Source organism: Trichogramma pretiosum, unplaced genomic scaffold, assembly GCF_000599845.2.
Source record: "Trichogramma pretiosum strain Unisexual culture from Peru unplaced genomic scaffold, Tpre_2.0 scaffold29, whole genome shotgun sequence".
In the NCBI taxonomy this organism is placed as follows: domain Eukaryota; kingdom Metazoa; phylum Arthropoda; class Insecta; order Hymenoptera; family Trichogrammatidae; genus Trichogramma; species Trichogramma pretiosum.
In genome coordinates this window covers 1035596-1051623 of record NW_019641669.1, presented here as the reverse complement: position 1 = coordinate 1051623, position 16028 = coordinate 1035596, and the positions used below count along the sequence as shown (strand labels likewise).

Genomic DNA, 16028 nt, shown 5'->3' with positions numbered 1-16028 from the left:
ACGTGTTCGCCGTGTGCCTTACATTGCGCCGTGTGCTTTTACTCTAGGCCGAGAAAGAAAGAGAGAGAGGGAGAGATATAGAGAGTGGACAATATACGCTTTAACCAACACTGCACACTTTTTCTTTTCGAGTTCACGCACACCGTATACACCTAAGCACAGGCGAGTGCCCGCGTATTTGCCGCTGTGAAATACGATAAAGGTGCTCCACCACACAGAGAGCTTTTCTCTCTCTCACACAATCCTTTTTTTTCGTGACGCTCTTCGCCTCATCGGTGTAGAGCGCTCCACGACTGGTTTATATACCCCGGCACACACACGTCTGGCCGGAATATATTGCGCGTGAAAGACTGTCCGTTGAAGCTTGCCCGCGTGTGGGCGCGAGAGAGCAGAAGAAAAGAAAGAAAAGTGAAAGAAAAAAAAATAGTAGGACCGACCAGGAAAGGCGAGAAAAACGGAAACCCTACAGTCCCGCGCTCGCGCTATATCTTTGTACACTGCTGCAATCCTTTTTAGGGAGCGCACGGATTTTCGGACAGGCAGCTTCGGCCTGTGCTGGCTGGTATACACTCGCGCGTTTTAGTCCAGATTTCTTTTTTGATCAACGATTGCCTGGGCCTCGGAAAAAAACCTGCTGCTGCGTTTGAGTGCTTTCTCTACCTTACAGATAGCTTACCCTTTCCTTCTAAAGCTTTGCTAAAGAGATATAAATTACCAATTGCTGAGGGCGACTAAAGTTTAATGTTCGAGGCTCGGACCAGTATCGACGCTAAAGAAAAAGCAAGAGAATAAGAAGGTAGTAATGGTTGTAAAGCAGCTGCCACGTGACAGGTAAAATCCTCACCGACGAGTAACCAGCAAACGTAGCGCAAAATCGATGCAATCAATTTTTCAACTCTCGCGCGCATCAGATTTTCCTAGGGCACGTATAAATGCATACGTGCACCCTATGATGAATGATAAATGTACAGAATTCGCAGGCAGCGATGTAATACCAGTATATATTATATACGTGTTATATATAAGCGAACCGTTCGACTTACCCTGTCCTCACGAAGTTGGCAAAGTACTGGATTATGCTCTCCGACAGGGCCATCTCCGCCTTGGTGTAATTTCTCGGGAAATGGCCAAATCCGTCGACTAATGGTGCGCCAAAGACGAAAGGCAGCTCCTCGCCGTGCACCGATCCCATTTTCTGTCAAGCACCACGTCGTTAAACATTAATTAAGTCATTTTATGTTATAAAGTATCGTATATAGATATTTGTAAATGAAAAAAACTACGCCATAATTTTCCTGTAATACACGTTTCGTAATTTTTACACGTGTGTGTACGCGTGTATATTACATTTGTTTGAATTTGCTCAGGTGAGCATGAAAGAGAAAGCGCGCGTAGTGTGTAGGATTTTTTTTTCATTGTCGCAATTACTAGAGCGCCATACTAATTGTACAATCTCCGCGGGAGAGCACGCGAAAGAGAGAGCGAGATAGTTGGTAAGCCACATGAGATAAGGTAATGTTCCTTGCGGGCGTGCGCTGGCCTTTCTCTCTCCTTACTACTACTACTACTGCTACCTACCTACCTACAGCGGAGCTCTTGCCCTTTTTTTGTACGTGGCCAACGCGGGAAATTTACATCTTATCTTAATTGTATACGTAATTGTGTTCCCGGCCCGCGCCGTACTTATTCACTTTCTGCTAGAGAACTCCTTACCTAAGTATGAAGCTCGTACCGTCGCGCGATGGCACATTGAATGCATGGGAGCGAGCGCGTGCGTGAGAGAGAAAAGCTGCCTCAAGGTGCCCCGAGTAGTTTGTAAAATTAACAACGCGTCATTAAATTACGGCGTGGGGCGCGTTAGATGGATACGTACACTGTACCGAGCAAGCTACTACTATAGAGGCCATGCCATAGGACCGTTGCTCGTGGGGGTGTACGCACCTACTTTAAGCTGGACCGCGTGCACCGATTCTGCTAGTAATTGCCCGACGTCCAGCTACTGCTTCTGCTGTTGCTGCTACTGAGCAAGTTAATCAATTTTGAGGATCATGGCCTAGGTAGCGTATCAAGTTCGTCTGTACAAGAGGCGGCCAAAAAGCTGGAGAGAGAAAGGGAATATGCGTTCCGAGCTTCAGACTGCAGTTACTAAGTTTTAAGCTGACGTAAATCTTTTTTTCCTCTTTCTTCTCTTTTTTTTACTCCCCACCTGCGTCTGTTACTAAAAGCTTCCGGATGATATATCACTCTCTCTCTCCCTCGGCAGCTCTTTTTGTGTTTTGTTCGGCAGACGCGAGGCTGCTAACGAAGGCTGTGTATAATACTACCTCGATCCTGTTTTGCGCCATACAGTATTTGTAAACTCAAAAAAGTTTAATACACAAAGTATATCCTCTAAATACACCCTTTTCCTACGACTTCGTAACGAGCATGTAACTAATCACTCGCAAACTCTATGTCCACTTTACCACCGTACTGCACTATCGAAAAAGCGATTTACACTCGCAATAATGTAGTCTCATATTATCGTCATCGTCATCATCATCAATCGGTGCTGTGTAACTCTGAAACTCGACTGTGCACGGGCGATTTGAATTTCTCATTCCCCCCTCCTCGCGGCAGTTTAATCGTTCGGTGCAAAATTACACGATGTTTCGCTCGTCGCAAAAAGGGGTTTCGACGAAGAAAACGTATTGCAACGACACGCCGGGCGTTCAGCCGCGTCATCTTTCAGCGCTCAGCAGCTGCGCGTTCAATGAAAAAAAAGGAAAGCTCGCGCGAACGCGAAACAAGAGCTATTCCGCTTGACTCGCGTTATAGTCCGCGTACTTTTCTTTGTAGTTGGCTGTTGTGCTGGCGTTGCAGCTTCTAAAGTCGCTCTGCCAGAGGAGAAAAAGACGCTTGGGGGGTGGGTGGATGGACGTGCGCATAATTAAGCGTCAATGCAACGCTTCAAAGGCTAAGTCGAGCTTTTTTTCCCTTTCAGAAGAAAATGTACGCAGTCTGAGTGTACGCACGCACGGCGCAGCTTTGTCAAATCGGTTACAAGCTTGCGCGTCACAACAAAGTTCTTTGAGACGTTAAGGTACTTTTACGTACTCATTTTTTTTCATCCTCGGTTTCTCTCTCCCGAGCTGTGACGCTTATCACGTGTATCCGACTCGTCTTCAAGGAGATTCATCGCTTATGACGTGTACTCGCGATCGTCACTCACCGGAGTATGTACTAGCAACGTATTCACTTTTTTCGACTTTTTTTATAATCAGACATTCCTATATCTATTACTCACAAGTTTTTTTTGTAACCGTCGTCTTGCATAACGTAACCAAAAAATTTTGCAGTTTTTGTTAAGGTTTGTACCGCGCTCAAGTGTAGGTGTGATAATTGTGAACTGCAATATGTAAAGCGTCTTACATCACGAGCAGCTGGGGTCTTGGTACGTATGTCAGGGATGCTTTTGTATATAAACAAAATGTGCATAATACATGCGAAAAAAATAAAGAGAAGTAACTTGTTAACCGGCAGGATACTGCTTTCACATCAGCCGTCCAGTAAATGGCTGTCCGTTTTTCTGTTCCTCCGTATATTTTTGAAGTGAAACTTGTTCAGGGCGTTGGGTATAGAAAAAAGCTAACTCGTGAAAACTAAGTAAAATGTATGTGCGAGTGAGCGTGATAGTAATTAACGACAAGGTTTTGATTTCACCGCTAGATGTCATAGTCGATTCCCAACATAAAAAAATTTGTATTGTTTTTATATAAGAAATAAAAATCTTTTAATAAGTGTAGTATTGTTGATGTTTGTATCGATTTGAACGCGAATTATAGTAAAACTTCGGCAGCTTCGATTATTTTCTGTGGTTCTTATCAACGCACGTATGTAATTTCTCGACTAATTACAGAACAAAAGATGACTGTTGGACATAAATACGCTCGACTTGTGCTGAGTTCATTTCGCAAGGTTTATTGATACACGCTGCAATTTTGTTCGGTGTAAAGAGTGTAATGGTAATAAGAGGGACAGAAAGAGGAAAAGAGAGAGAGTTTATATATGAGTATTCATTCATTCGGTACGGAATCGAGGATCGTGATTTTCATTGGAGCGCGCGACTGAACATGCTAATGCTTTCACCCGTGGAGGGCACTCGGAAGAGAAATCGATCGAATTGAGTATCGCGCGAGCGGGTGCGAGAGAAAGAGAGAAACAGAGAAAATAAAAGTCCGCGCTTCGACGCTCCGCGCTGATCGATTCGGGGGGCTTTTAATGCTCTCGTTTATGCGTGCCGTCCTCTCCACCTCCTCCCTCTCTTACGCAGAGCCCTGCTAATTCAACGGTTCTTTGTTCTCTCGATTAAACGTTCACAGAGTTTAATTTACGCGGATGATTTTACGCGCTCGTCGTTGGATCGATTGCTTTCTATGTTGCTCGGGTTGACGCATCCCACGGCAGCTTAGTATATGTCCGACAATGACATTGGCGCGGCAAGATGTGCTTCGACGGGTTCTACCGTGCCCTGCTCTGCTTTAGCAGTTGGTTACGAGAGAGAACTCTCGGGTCGAAATTCCGCGAAACTTTGGTTGGCGGCCGCGCGCGCGCGAGCACATTTCGAGTCTAATTCGTTTAACAAGCCAGAAAGTTGGCGCTTGATTACTTGCGCGAGCGCGCGTCACTGCTAAGGGATGATCTTCTTTGTCCGTCTCTCTCTCTCTTTTGCTGCTATAGTGCCGCCGCTCCTGCTGCTTTGATATTCGATTATATTCGACAATCGAGCGCCACTCACTCGCCAAGCGCGCGCTTTGCAATACAACTCGACACTCCAGCCCCGGCTAATTGCCCGGCAATTTACATTATTCGGACTCGAGATAAAAATGGCTTTTAGCCTGAAGGGCCGCCGACGAGCGCGAGAGAAAGAGAGCTACTGTAATACGCATTATTCAGTTTGAATCAATCGAGCCTGCGCAGCCAAAGAGCGCGTGCGCAAAAAAGATTTTCATTAAATTCATTCGCTCTTTCGGACTGTAAAAGCTGCTGCTGTTGCTGCTACTGCTACTGCCGCTACCCATATATAGTCCGTAGCGCGCGAAAGAATTTTTTAATAAAATGACAAGCCGGCTGAAAGAAAAGCTTCGTAAGCACCGATGCTGCTGCGTGCTATGGGTGCGCGCGCGCATCAGCGTCAGCAGCTTTATCCGTAAAAATGACGAGGAAATGCCCAAGTCTATTGTTTCTTCGCGCTCGCCTGGCTATATATTCGATTATCAGCTGCCTATGTATGGATGAAGAACGGCAATTTTCACATTCTCTGTGTGATGACTATAGATTCTGTGTGTGTTTTTTTTTCCTTTTTAATTCACTAGACGTACGGTGGCTGCGTCGTTTGTGCGCGCGACGCAGTCGAGCGCGCAAGCGCTTACGTCTTGAAAATTTCGTTGACTTGATTATTAAGTTTTCATAAAATATGCGGGAGCTTGCTCGGGTGCAACGATGTTTCATTCACGTTGATAGCTCAAGAACCAAGCCAGTGTGTCAGCTCAAGATTTTCTATAACAAAGTACTTCTGCTTACCTCTGACATAATCAGACTTTTTTTATTCAAAGTGACATGGTTAAGAGAAAACAAAACATGACACGAGCATTTGATGGATAAGTTATAAAGTGCTTCACCCAGATTAATCATAAAAGTATGCTAAAAAACAATCACGTAAACTTACATGCAGATTCTCTTTAAAATGCGCTGTATACTTTCAAACATCTCTCGCTAAATAGCCACTGAAAGCTTTAAATTTTTTGTCACACATATTTGCAACACAATACACGCGATCGCTCGTTGCTTATGATAATGCTGCCGATCACCGGGTACTGATTCGAAAACGTCGTAATCCCGCGGAGTATCGGAGCGAGAATAAAAGCTCGGTATCGCATAATCCGATTGCGCGCACGAGATATTAGCCGGGAAAGCAGTTGTCACAAGGAGCAGCAGCGCCACGCAGCAAGATAAAGAAGCAGCGCTATACCGTGCGTGCTATGAATTCTATTTCTACGAGTCCGGTGCTCGCGAGCATATAACGACCGGAATCACTCTCGGTTATATGTATCATAGATAATACACACACACACACACACACACACACAAGTATACGGATATATCTGTATATAAGTGTACACTCGCAAAGGAAAGAAAATCCTCGCGAAGGACGTCAACGTTGCTCAAGATTTACCGTTGCAGCTTTTCTTATCTCGTATTATTTTTTTTTATTTTTTCAAATCCCCAGCGCTTCCGCGCGAGGAGCTTGCACACGGTACGGGTCACGCGCGCCTTACCGCGCGTTATATGCGAGTGCAGCTTCGCCCCATAGTCTTATGTGTGCGTGCGCCTGTATATAGCTATACGGCTGCGTGTGCACCTTCATTCATATCACTATACGCGCCTGCGCGACTGTCTCGTAATTTTGAAATATTATCTCGGAATCTCGCCCCGGCGCAGTGTAGTCTCCTCAGTTAGCTCCGCGCGTATACAGTTGGCTGCTGCTGAGCGCGAGGATGAAAAATCGCAAATGTTTATAAAGCGACGGACTAATTTTCCGCTTATCCGTTACACCTCGTGCGACGTAATTGAATTTCGAAAGAAAATGTGCTGCGCACCGCATGTACCCATATTCACCGTATAGCAGTTATCCTAAGAGGATTGCATTGTCTTGCGTATACGGTAAACGTAACATCTATTGGTAATTGGCCCCTCTCCAACGTCTATAAAACGGTATGAAAAGCCTTTACTCGAAGATACTAGAAATAATTACAAATAATCAAACGCCAAAATTCAGAGGCATTACATTTGCGTAGTTGTGGCTTAAAGCACTCTCGAACTCTTGTAGTAGATAAGAGATCCATGCGAGAAAACGGGGGCGAGTCTTGTTGTTGTCGCGTACTGCGCGTCGCGCGCAGCTAAAGCTCCGCTACCATAAACCGCCTTGTTGTTGAACAAAACTTTTAATCCAGGGAAAACATGGCTCGCTGTTCTCATCGCTCGCGCTTGTATACATGTACAGCAGAGGGAAAAAGAGTCGTGTAATCTTGCACGGTCTGCTCTTTGGGTGGCAGAGAAAATCGCAGTTGTGTAGCTATATACGGAGATGCGCACCGCACGATTCTTTTCTCCCGCACAGAAATTTTTCTCATGGTTGCTTTCCGACCTGAATTACGATCCGATTAATATAATTTTACCGGAGCTCGTCTGCCTAGGTACCGCTTTAAAATCAATTATCTGTTTACGCGTTCATTAAATGATAAAAGTTGTTGGCTTTGAAAGAAAAAAATTGGCTACGCTAGCCGTTCCCGTTCGTTCGTTCGTTGAGCAAAAGTTAAGCGCACAGAGAGAACGACGACGAAAAAAACGTACAAGAAATAAAGAGACATGGGTAGTCTTTTAAGCTCGTCGAACATGTTTCGTTCTAATTTCCGCAGTATAATGTGGAGGACAAAGAAGCGACGAGTAATAAGGATTCAAGGTAAAATAGCATCAACAGCCAATTAAAGGAGTTCCTTGTTAAAAAAATACTGCCGTAGAAAATTAACCAAGGTTCGTGGGAATTGAGAGAAGAGGAAACTCGCCGAGTAGAGTAGTAGGGAGAGAAGGAGGAGGAGAATGGGTTAGGGATGCTTAAAAAGCTTTGGAAATACAAGCCAATGGGGGCGCAAAGTGCACTGGCGTAAATCGGCTGAGCCGAGCTGACGTTGCGGCGATGCTGGTGCTGCTGCTCTTATATATATATGTGGCATGCGTGTAGAGAGCTGTAAAAGAGCTGAAAGTCTGATTACTCATCTTCTATGTACACGTACACATCTACACACACGCACACTCGTACGCGAGCAGAGCATTTTATACTTTCTTTTCTCTCTCTATCCCTTTCCTTTTTTCTATTTCTTTTTCGTCAGCAAAGACTAGTGCTCGCATGCATATATATGTACATGTGCACGCCAGCGTGTTCTCAGCTTTCATATCTGTATATTTTTCCTATAATCTTTTACCGAATCAAAACTTTAATCGATTTTTTTGCAGCTCTCGATGATTGACAAGGCACCTTTGTGACGCCTCCGACGCATATAGTGTACGTTTCTATAGCCGTGTAATACTCACGCACGCGCACGCGCTCGTGTGTGTGCGTGTGTGCGTCTATTGATGAAAGTAATTTTTTTCTTTTTTTCTTTTTTTAGTTCTGCGCTACTCTCGGGAGCTTTGCGTTTCGGATTCGAGGCACGTTGACGTTATAAATATGCTTCGGTCGCACGTACATATCAATGACTGGATTTTTTTTCAAAGAAATAGACTATTTTAGATGTAAATTTTTACCTCGACTTCTTTTTTTTTCATAACCCACACTGATTTCGTACTTTACGTATACATACGCGGTACCAGTAGTAGTAACAGCAGCAGTAGAGCATACAAAAGCTAGTGGAAAAAGCAACGTACGGTCAGACTCACATGTTTCAGCTATAATCCTACCCTCAACACGAACTTTTTTTTTCAAACAAATTCTCTATGTAATTCTCGATAAAAAGAATGCCCGGTTTCGGTGATCCGACTAACACTTTTGTGCACACGTGCGAGCCTTACATACATTTTTCAATATATGAATGGCTGTTTTGACTTTAAAGTTTTTTTTTAACAATAGCCATAATAACTTTACGACCAAAGCCAACAGCGCATTGTGCACTTTGTAAATTCGCACTTTGACTCTCGAACGCTCGTAACAAGCAGTACTTCATCGATCCATCGACTCTTTGACCGGAAAACACGAAAGCTCGAAAGCTCTAAAGCTATCGTAGACAATTCATAATTTTGCTTTGCTTGCTCGAAAAATAGACTCGAGCGAGAGGTAAAGAATTGTAATCACGAGTTCAAAGAAACTTCAAGAGTCGGAAGTAAGAAAAAAAAAATTGTTTGGCTTCATGTAATTCCGAGGAATTATAATAACAATCGTTTTTATGAGTTTTACAATGCGAATAAAATTAAATCGTGCAGTAATGCAGAAACGACTATCCAAGCTGCTCGCTGGCGCAAAAACCCTGATATAAGCTCTCTTTCCGCGAACTGCCACCGAGGTATATATACTAGCATATTTTTAAAAGATTCGCGCAATTATGCACGTAAATTCGGGCGACGATATATCTATAGGACATCTAGCAATGACTATGACGACGACGACGACGATGACGACGACGACAACTTTGTACTTGATGAAAGTCGTTATCGTTTCTTTTTTCGTAGCGCAACTGCGCGCGGGGGTATAAAGTCGAGTGTTTTCGCTGCGACGACGACGCAGAGCTACCTCGTTGAGCGGAAAATTACAAGCGAGCATAATGAAATTTTTTTTCTGCTCTCTCTTTCTTCTCTTTTGCTCCCCGTGTAACAAGGTTGTATAACACATCTCGCGTCACACATTCTTTTTGCATGTAATACACAAGAAAATCGTTTCGTAGCGGAAATAAACGTTAAACGAAATCTCATTTGCATACGTAATTAGGATGTAAGTAAAAAAAAAAGAAAGAAAGGAAAGAAATAAGGAAGAGAAGAATTCCTCGTACAGGAGAATAAAAATTCGGAAAGTTTTGACAGTCTGCTTCTTCTTATTCCGCGAGTCGAGCAAGTTATATACACACACCTCTTGGTCCGGCTTGAGCGCGTATAAAAAGTCGAGCGAGGGCGTGCATGCCGGACTGCTCTCAGGGAAAAGCAAAAGTTGCATGTGGGTTGGTGGAAAAAGCAAGTTTCCTCGTTATCGTTATTCGTCATTTTGTTCCGTCTGCTTCTCGGGACGATTTAGGACCCTCGTGGCTTCTTCGCGAGAGCTCCCGTAGCTGAAACTTTTGATGATAATCTAATTTTTTTTCCCGCACCCTGTGTCAGCTTCCTTGTTCTCCATACATTCTTCGACGAGACAAAATAGAAGGTGACTTTTACTCGAATAATTTGGCGCTTTTGCGTAGAGTGATCTCTCGTTTTTTTCTGTTTTTCGTTTTATTTCTTATCATTTTTTTTTCTCGATCATTTACTGTGATTCATTTATCGTTTTTGAATACTTTTTTACTCTTACTGCTCTTTATATTTTTTATCTCTCTAGCTAATTCAGCACCTTTAAGATACTTTCACAGGTTCCGCACTTGCAAAGATTTTTAATTAAGCTCGAAAGAATCGTTATTGCTATATTACCGGGCAAGCTTTATAATTTTGCTCTACTTGCAAACTCTTTGTAATCTGTGCCATTTTCTTCTTTGTTAAACTGTAAACATTTTTTCTATACTTTGTAATATTAATGCTCTTATTATGCTCGTAAAATAATTTTTGCTAGTGCATCGCAAAATTAAGACTAAAATGAAATCTTTGTATAAAGTTTCTTTTGTGGTTCTAATGAAGGTACTTTTTACAAACCAAAAAATATGTTTATTATTCGGGGGTTGATATAGGAAAATTGAGGCCTCGCATTTGTTTTTCTTTCTTTCACTGTCCCAAGTTCAAGTTTATTTTTGTATGTGCGTTAACGAGGTCGGCATCTTCGAGAGTCCTACAAATACGGCTCAAATAAAGCAGCGTCATGAGTACACAATATTATATACGGATAGCTATGGCAGCAACGTCGCACTATATTCGCTCGAATACGTGTTTTGCGTGCGTATAATGAGCTGTATCGTAATAAGCCTGTGGATAAGATCACAAACAACGAATAAACTAAATTATAAACGATCATTGATTGCATTAAAAAATGAAAATTCAGAATATTTGAGACCTGTATTCATGAATTTAAAATAAAATGTGGATGTTGAATGGAAATTTGTAAAAATCGATCAAATTCTTATCTTAGGCTATGCTTTGTTATTTTTTCTAAGCGACCAAACAGCTATAAAAAATCATAAGAGGTAATAAATTTTAAAAATGTTCACCTTTCAACGCAATATCAGAATATGTATTTAGTCCATTCTTCATTGTGCGGTCTTATCGCGCTTAGTAGGGTGCGGTCCATATACGCATATGTGCGTACGCGTGCGCGCACGCAGCTACGGTATATATTATTGCTCGTGTGTGTGTATACGTCGCTCTCGTAGTTGCCATGCAAGGCCAAACGACTAACAAACGAGCGTTGGGAGTAGACGTAAAATTAGCCCGGCTAAATCACTGATGCGCGCACGCTTCGTGTTACGCGCTGATAAGCTTAGAATCAACTTTCCTCTCTCTTTCTCTCTCTCTCTCTCTCTCTCTATTCCTCTTATTTCTCTCATATACGTGTATGTGTCATATTATATAGCTTCATGAAGTAATTATCCTTGTCACATAAATGCGAACAAACTTTTTTTTTTTGTTCAAGAGCGAATGAGTTGCAACAAATAATTTTCGCCTTTATTTATTTATACGAGAAGAAGAAATAGGAAGAAAGACAAGAGAAAAGAGAGAGAGGTAGAGAGGTAGAGTGGAAGAGAGAGAGAGAACAGCACTTTGCAGGCTTGAAAAAGTTCCAAAGTTCGCAGGCCATATAACGCGAGTCGCACCTCCATATTTTCTTGTTATACACTTTTATGTATGCGACCGCGCGCATATAGCTGCCAGTACATACTTTACCACCATCCGCGTATGCACCTTGGCCAAATAAGTTTAGCCCGAGCTTGTTCTGAAAATTTGCTTATGCTTTATGGGATGGGACTTGTTACGTACCAGGCGCGCGAGCGCGTCTCGGGCGCGGTGGCGGTGCGATGGCCGAGGGAAATGTACGTTGTTTTTTATTTATCCGCATAATGTTTTCGCGCGCACGGGTTAGGGAAGGATATAAAAACAAAGTTTTGCGGCACTGCACCCATATAGTTTAACCGAGAAATCATTGAAATGAAAAAGTAATAAAAAAAATTGCTCGATGTCGCTTTTTTTCTTAATGTATCTTTTTATATATTATATATACTGTATTATATCGTGCAGGCGTATACGAGTTTAAGTAGCAGTGGAAAACTCATAAAGCGCGTTAAACGATTGCGTCTGACAGGATACCGAGCCGAATCACTGGATTGCTTTAATTAAATATACTGTCGCTGTATATACCTACGTCTTTTCTTTTTATTAAATAACGTGCAGCAGTTGTAAATAAGCTGATCGAAGGAACTCGTACTTTTTTTTCGTCCACGAGCGCGATAAAAGAGTTTCGCCACATTGACGTAATTTTTTTCTCGTTACTTATACCTCGCCCGATTAATTATCTAAGGCGACGCGAGCTGCCGATATTACAACGATGACGACGCGAAAGATCAATTTTCTGCTCGGATTTTACTTGTCATTTCCGATGTCGTTTGCTGGATGACGTTTTTTTTTCTACTGCTCACAGCTCCTTTATTTTTCCTCGGAGCAATTTAACTTTTATTTTTCGAGAAAAAATACCTCACGGCACAGAATCCAGCGCTCTCTTTTCCCCAAGATAAATACGAATGAGGGCAGCTTAAATCCTGATAATTATAAAATCATTCGGAGCCAATGTGATTTGTCGTACCTGTGGATAATCGCCCTCCTTCATTTGATAATCGAAAACGTAAAAGTAGGTCTTGGGCTGGTTCTTGTCGTCGTGCGACGAGCCACCGTGTCCAGCCGATTTTCCGGTGTGCCGAAGCGTGAACAGATCACCGGTCTGAACGAGCGGGGCGACGAATTGTGCATCGCTCAGGGCCTGGATACAAGCGTCCCGAGTGTTCACTGGATGCTGCACTGTGCGTTCCCAGTCCGTATACTCATTGACGATCTGCGGAAAAAAGCCATTTATAAAGACCAAATTTCCATGAAAATCGCTCGTGTGCATGAGGTTATTTCATTATAAAAGGACAAACGTTATGGTTTTTTTCAAAACCATAACTTATACAATTTTTTTACTTTACTACTTGTGGTTTTTTTAGATAAAGATACTCGCCATCTAGTGGTGGAGAGTAGCGTTATCTTATTTGAAGTTCTTGAAAACTGGTTAAATTTATTGAATTATCACTTTGAGGTAATTTCAAACGCGCTTACTATTTGTAAAATATTCGGCATAGTCATAAAAAATAGGTCAATTAATGGTCATGCACTTTAAAATTGAATTATAGTAAAAATTCTTATATATGATTCGGATACATTGCAAAAAATTTTGTTAGATGCGTGGACGCGAAAAATTTACCCGTTATTTTTTTCTCGTGGGTAACTGTTTAGTGCAAGTACTATCTGCGGATCTTAATTATGACATTTATAGCGATTTCAGAAACGTTCGATTAACAGCGCGTAAAATTTAATATTCAACGGGTTTTTGACTGAATATTTGTACATATTGTGTCAGCGAGTAAAATCAGCAAAAACAGTAGATACGTATTTTTGTTTTCATATGCGCGAGTACTTATTTGTATGCGTCACACATGCACGAAGAACATCGAGTTTGTTGACCAATTACTCACAAGCGTCTCGCATAATTATTCCAATGAAAAAGGTTTTCCAATTTATTGGCCCCCGTGTTGATATTTGATTAATTTCGGTTCACTTTTTTCACGAAGCCAGATCCCGATCAGTTTATTATTATTATACGCGGGGCAAGGGCGGGGTGGCCACACGCTGTTTTCGATATAGAGGCGAGTTGGCTCGGCCGCGCGCCCGCGCTCGCGAGGACGTATTTAATTTGTTTGTGTATTATATACCGCCGCCGCACGATATCGCGTCGAGGATGTAACGCCGCGAGTGGCCCCAAAGTTAACAACGACGCCGAAATATAATTAGGTCAAGCGCCACTTGGCCGTGTGCGTTATAAGTACTGCCGCTGCACACTCGTACATTTACCCCCCCATCGAGGTCGAATAAATGCTTAAAACATTCGCGCGCTAGCCATGCTATATTGCGCACGCGTATTTATCCGTAATCGATATAATACGCGCATACGTATACAGTGTAGCGACTCGGCCCACCGAAGGGAATTAAGAGTGTCCTGTCTCTCTGCGCGTTCATTATTAGATATTGTACGTGCTTACATTCTTTGATACTTTTATGGTATTTGCATTATAAAAAAATTAATATTTATAGATATGTTTAAGATAACCAACCGTATAAAATATTTCCGTCAGGTGGTACATGTAGGCGTTGCGGACGTAGGTCCGGATTATTCGGTCCCTTCGCTCGCCCTCGAAGCCCTTCTGCACGTCGCGTTCGGCGAACTTCCACAGAGCCTCGTTCGTCGTCACGCCGAACAGCAGGTCGTACTTGTTGTTGCTCGTTATCGTCTCGCCGTGCTCGGCTCGCTTCGATGCGTATCTGTCGAAAAAGAGATCACAGTGCTATTATTGAACTTTCTTTTCATGAAAATTCTTGTGGGCATATTCGTTGGGCAGACTAGTGCGCAAGGAACAAGCGAGCGAGATTATCTTAGGAGTACAGTTTTTACGCCTTATATATGATTGGCCGACGCTTCTGTTGAGGCGAGTATCAAATGTTTTTCTGACACTTGCTTGCGGCACAATTGCTGCGAGTGTTCGTGCGAGTTGCTTTCCCAGTTGAAAAAAATTGCGTCGATTTCTACGTGGATTATCCACGCAGATTTCGCATGGAAAGTACGTGGATTCTACAAGGAAAGTGCATCGATTCCAAGTAGAATCTGCGTGGATCATTTTTGTAAAAATCTGCCAAGATTTTTTGGTTATCTCTTGAAGAATTAATTCCACGCTCGTATCCTTTTTCAAGGAATAATCGAAAAATCTTAGCAGATTTTACAAAAATGATCCACGCAGATTCCACATGCAATCAATGCACTTTTCTAGTGGAATCCACGTACTTTCCACACGGAATCTGCCTGGATAATCCACGTAGAAATCCATGCAATTTTTTCTTAACTGGATTATCAAACAACTTACTAATAAATTCAATATATATTAATTAATTCATCAAAGTACTTCCGATGATTTGATCATTGGATATCCGATAGGTACTCAAAGTGAATCTTTTGGGTCTTATTTAACAAAAGGGTTTATTTTTAATACTTTTAAAGTGAATTTATTAGATTCATTAAACTTTTATGTAAAAACTAATACTTCAAAATTCATTTTGTGTTATACAAGATTTATCGAAACTTAAAATGTTAGATTTGATTATGAGCTTTTCGATCCTACCAATAGATCGAGTATTATAAATTTGCAAGTGGAAACAAAATGTCATTATATAAGATCAAAGGATCTATACCTGATTTCCTATAATTGTGGGTTACCTTGATAGCAATATTTTTCTTTTTCCTAAATAATTTCAAAATTTTTATCACGGCACCATTCTCATATATGTAGTGTATCTTTTCCTGCTTCCATTATTACCATTCATCAAGGTAAATGGACATGTTTCTAACTTAGCTCGACATCAACACCTCTTTCAAAAATTGGGTGCACAACCGAACTTAGCCTCACAAATTTATGACAGCTCTTTGTTTATTTTCAGGTTGTCAAGCAATTCGCAGTGCTAAGCAACTTTTTGCCAGACTTTTTTTTACACGGGTTGTATGTCAGGTTTCAGAATCACAGTGGAGATCTTGCTTTGATCCACCGTCAGTTAAATAAAGCCTAATATAATAGAATATTCATTCATTTTTAAAGGTTCATACAAATAAAATTCAATGCTCTATCTTGTGCGCCAAACGCGTCCCTACGACCATACGTTCAGCTATACCCGTAACACATGCACAAGAGGTATACGTGTGCGAGCAAGTTGCGTAGTGTACAGCGTACCGTTATCTTTCTCTCAGTGGTACATGTACGCGAGCGAAGATTTACCACGCGAGGTTCGGCCTGCGGAACGATCAGAGGCAATAGCAACGTCGGGTGACGAATGTTTCGGCGCAGTCAAAGTTATTTATCTACGACTTTTCCATCCCATTCGAGCATTAGTTTTCCGCACGACCTGCGTATACTACTATACACGTATGTACCCTCTCAAGCCTAGATTGTTCGGTGGATTTTGCTGATAAATAATACCCGGACAAGAGAGCACTTGTCTTCGTGCAGATCGACTTATAC

The 16028-nt window shown here is 42.0% G+C and overlaps 1 protein-coding gene across 1 annotated transcript in view; it reads right to left on the bottom strand.

Annotated features, from left to right (window-relative positions):
* Positions 1-16028, bottom strand: part of LOC106660175 (neuroligin-2) — a 135031-nt gene that overhangs the window by 39341 nt on the left and 79662 nt on the right. Inside the window, exons 6-8 of the mRNA XM_023460402.1 lie at positions 14079-14286; positions 12518-12763; positions 1044-1195 (exon numbers count right to left, since the gene is read on the bottom strand). Of these exons, the coding sequence (XP_023316170.1) occupies positions 1044-1195; positions 12518-12763; positions 14079-14286 (606 nt within the window). The remainder of the gene's footprint in view (positions 1-1043; positions 1196-12517; positions 12764-14078; positions 14287-16028) is intronic.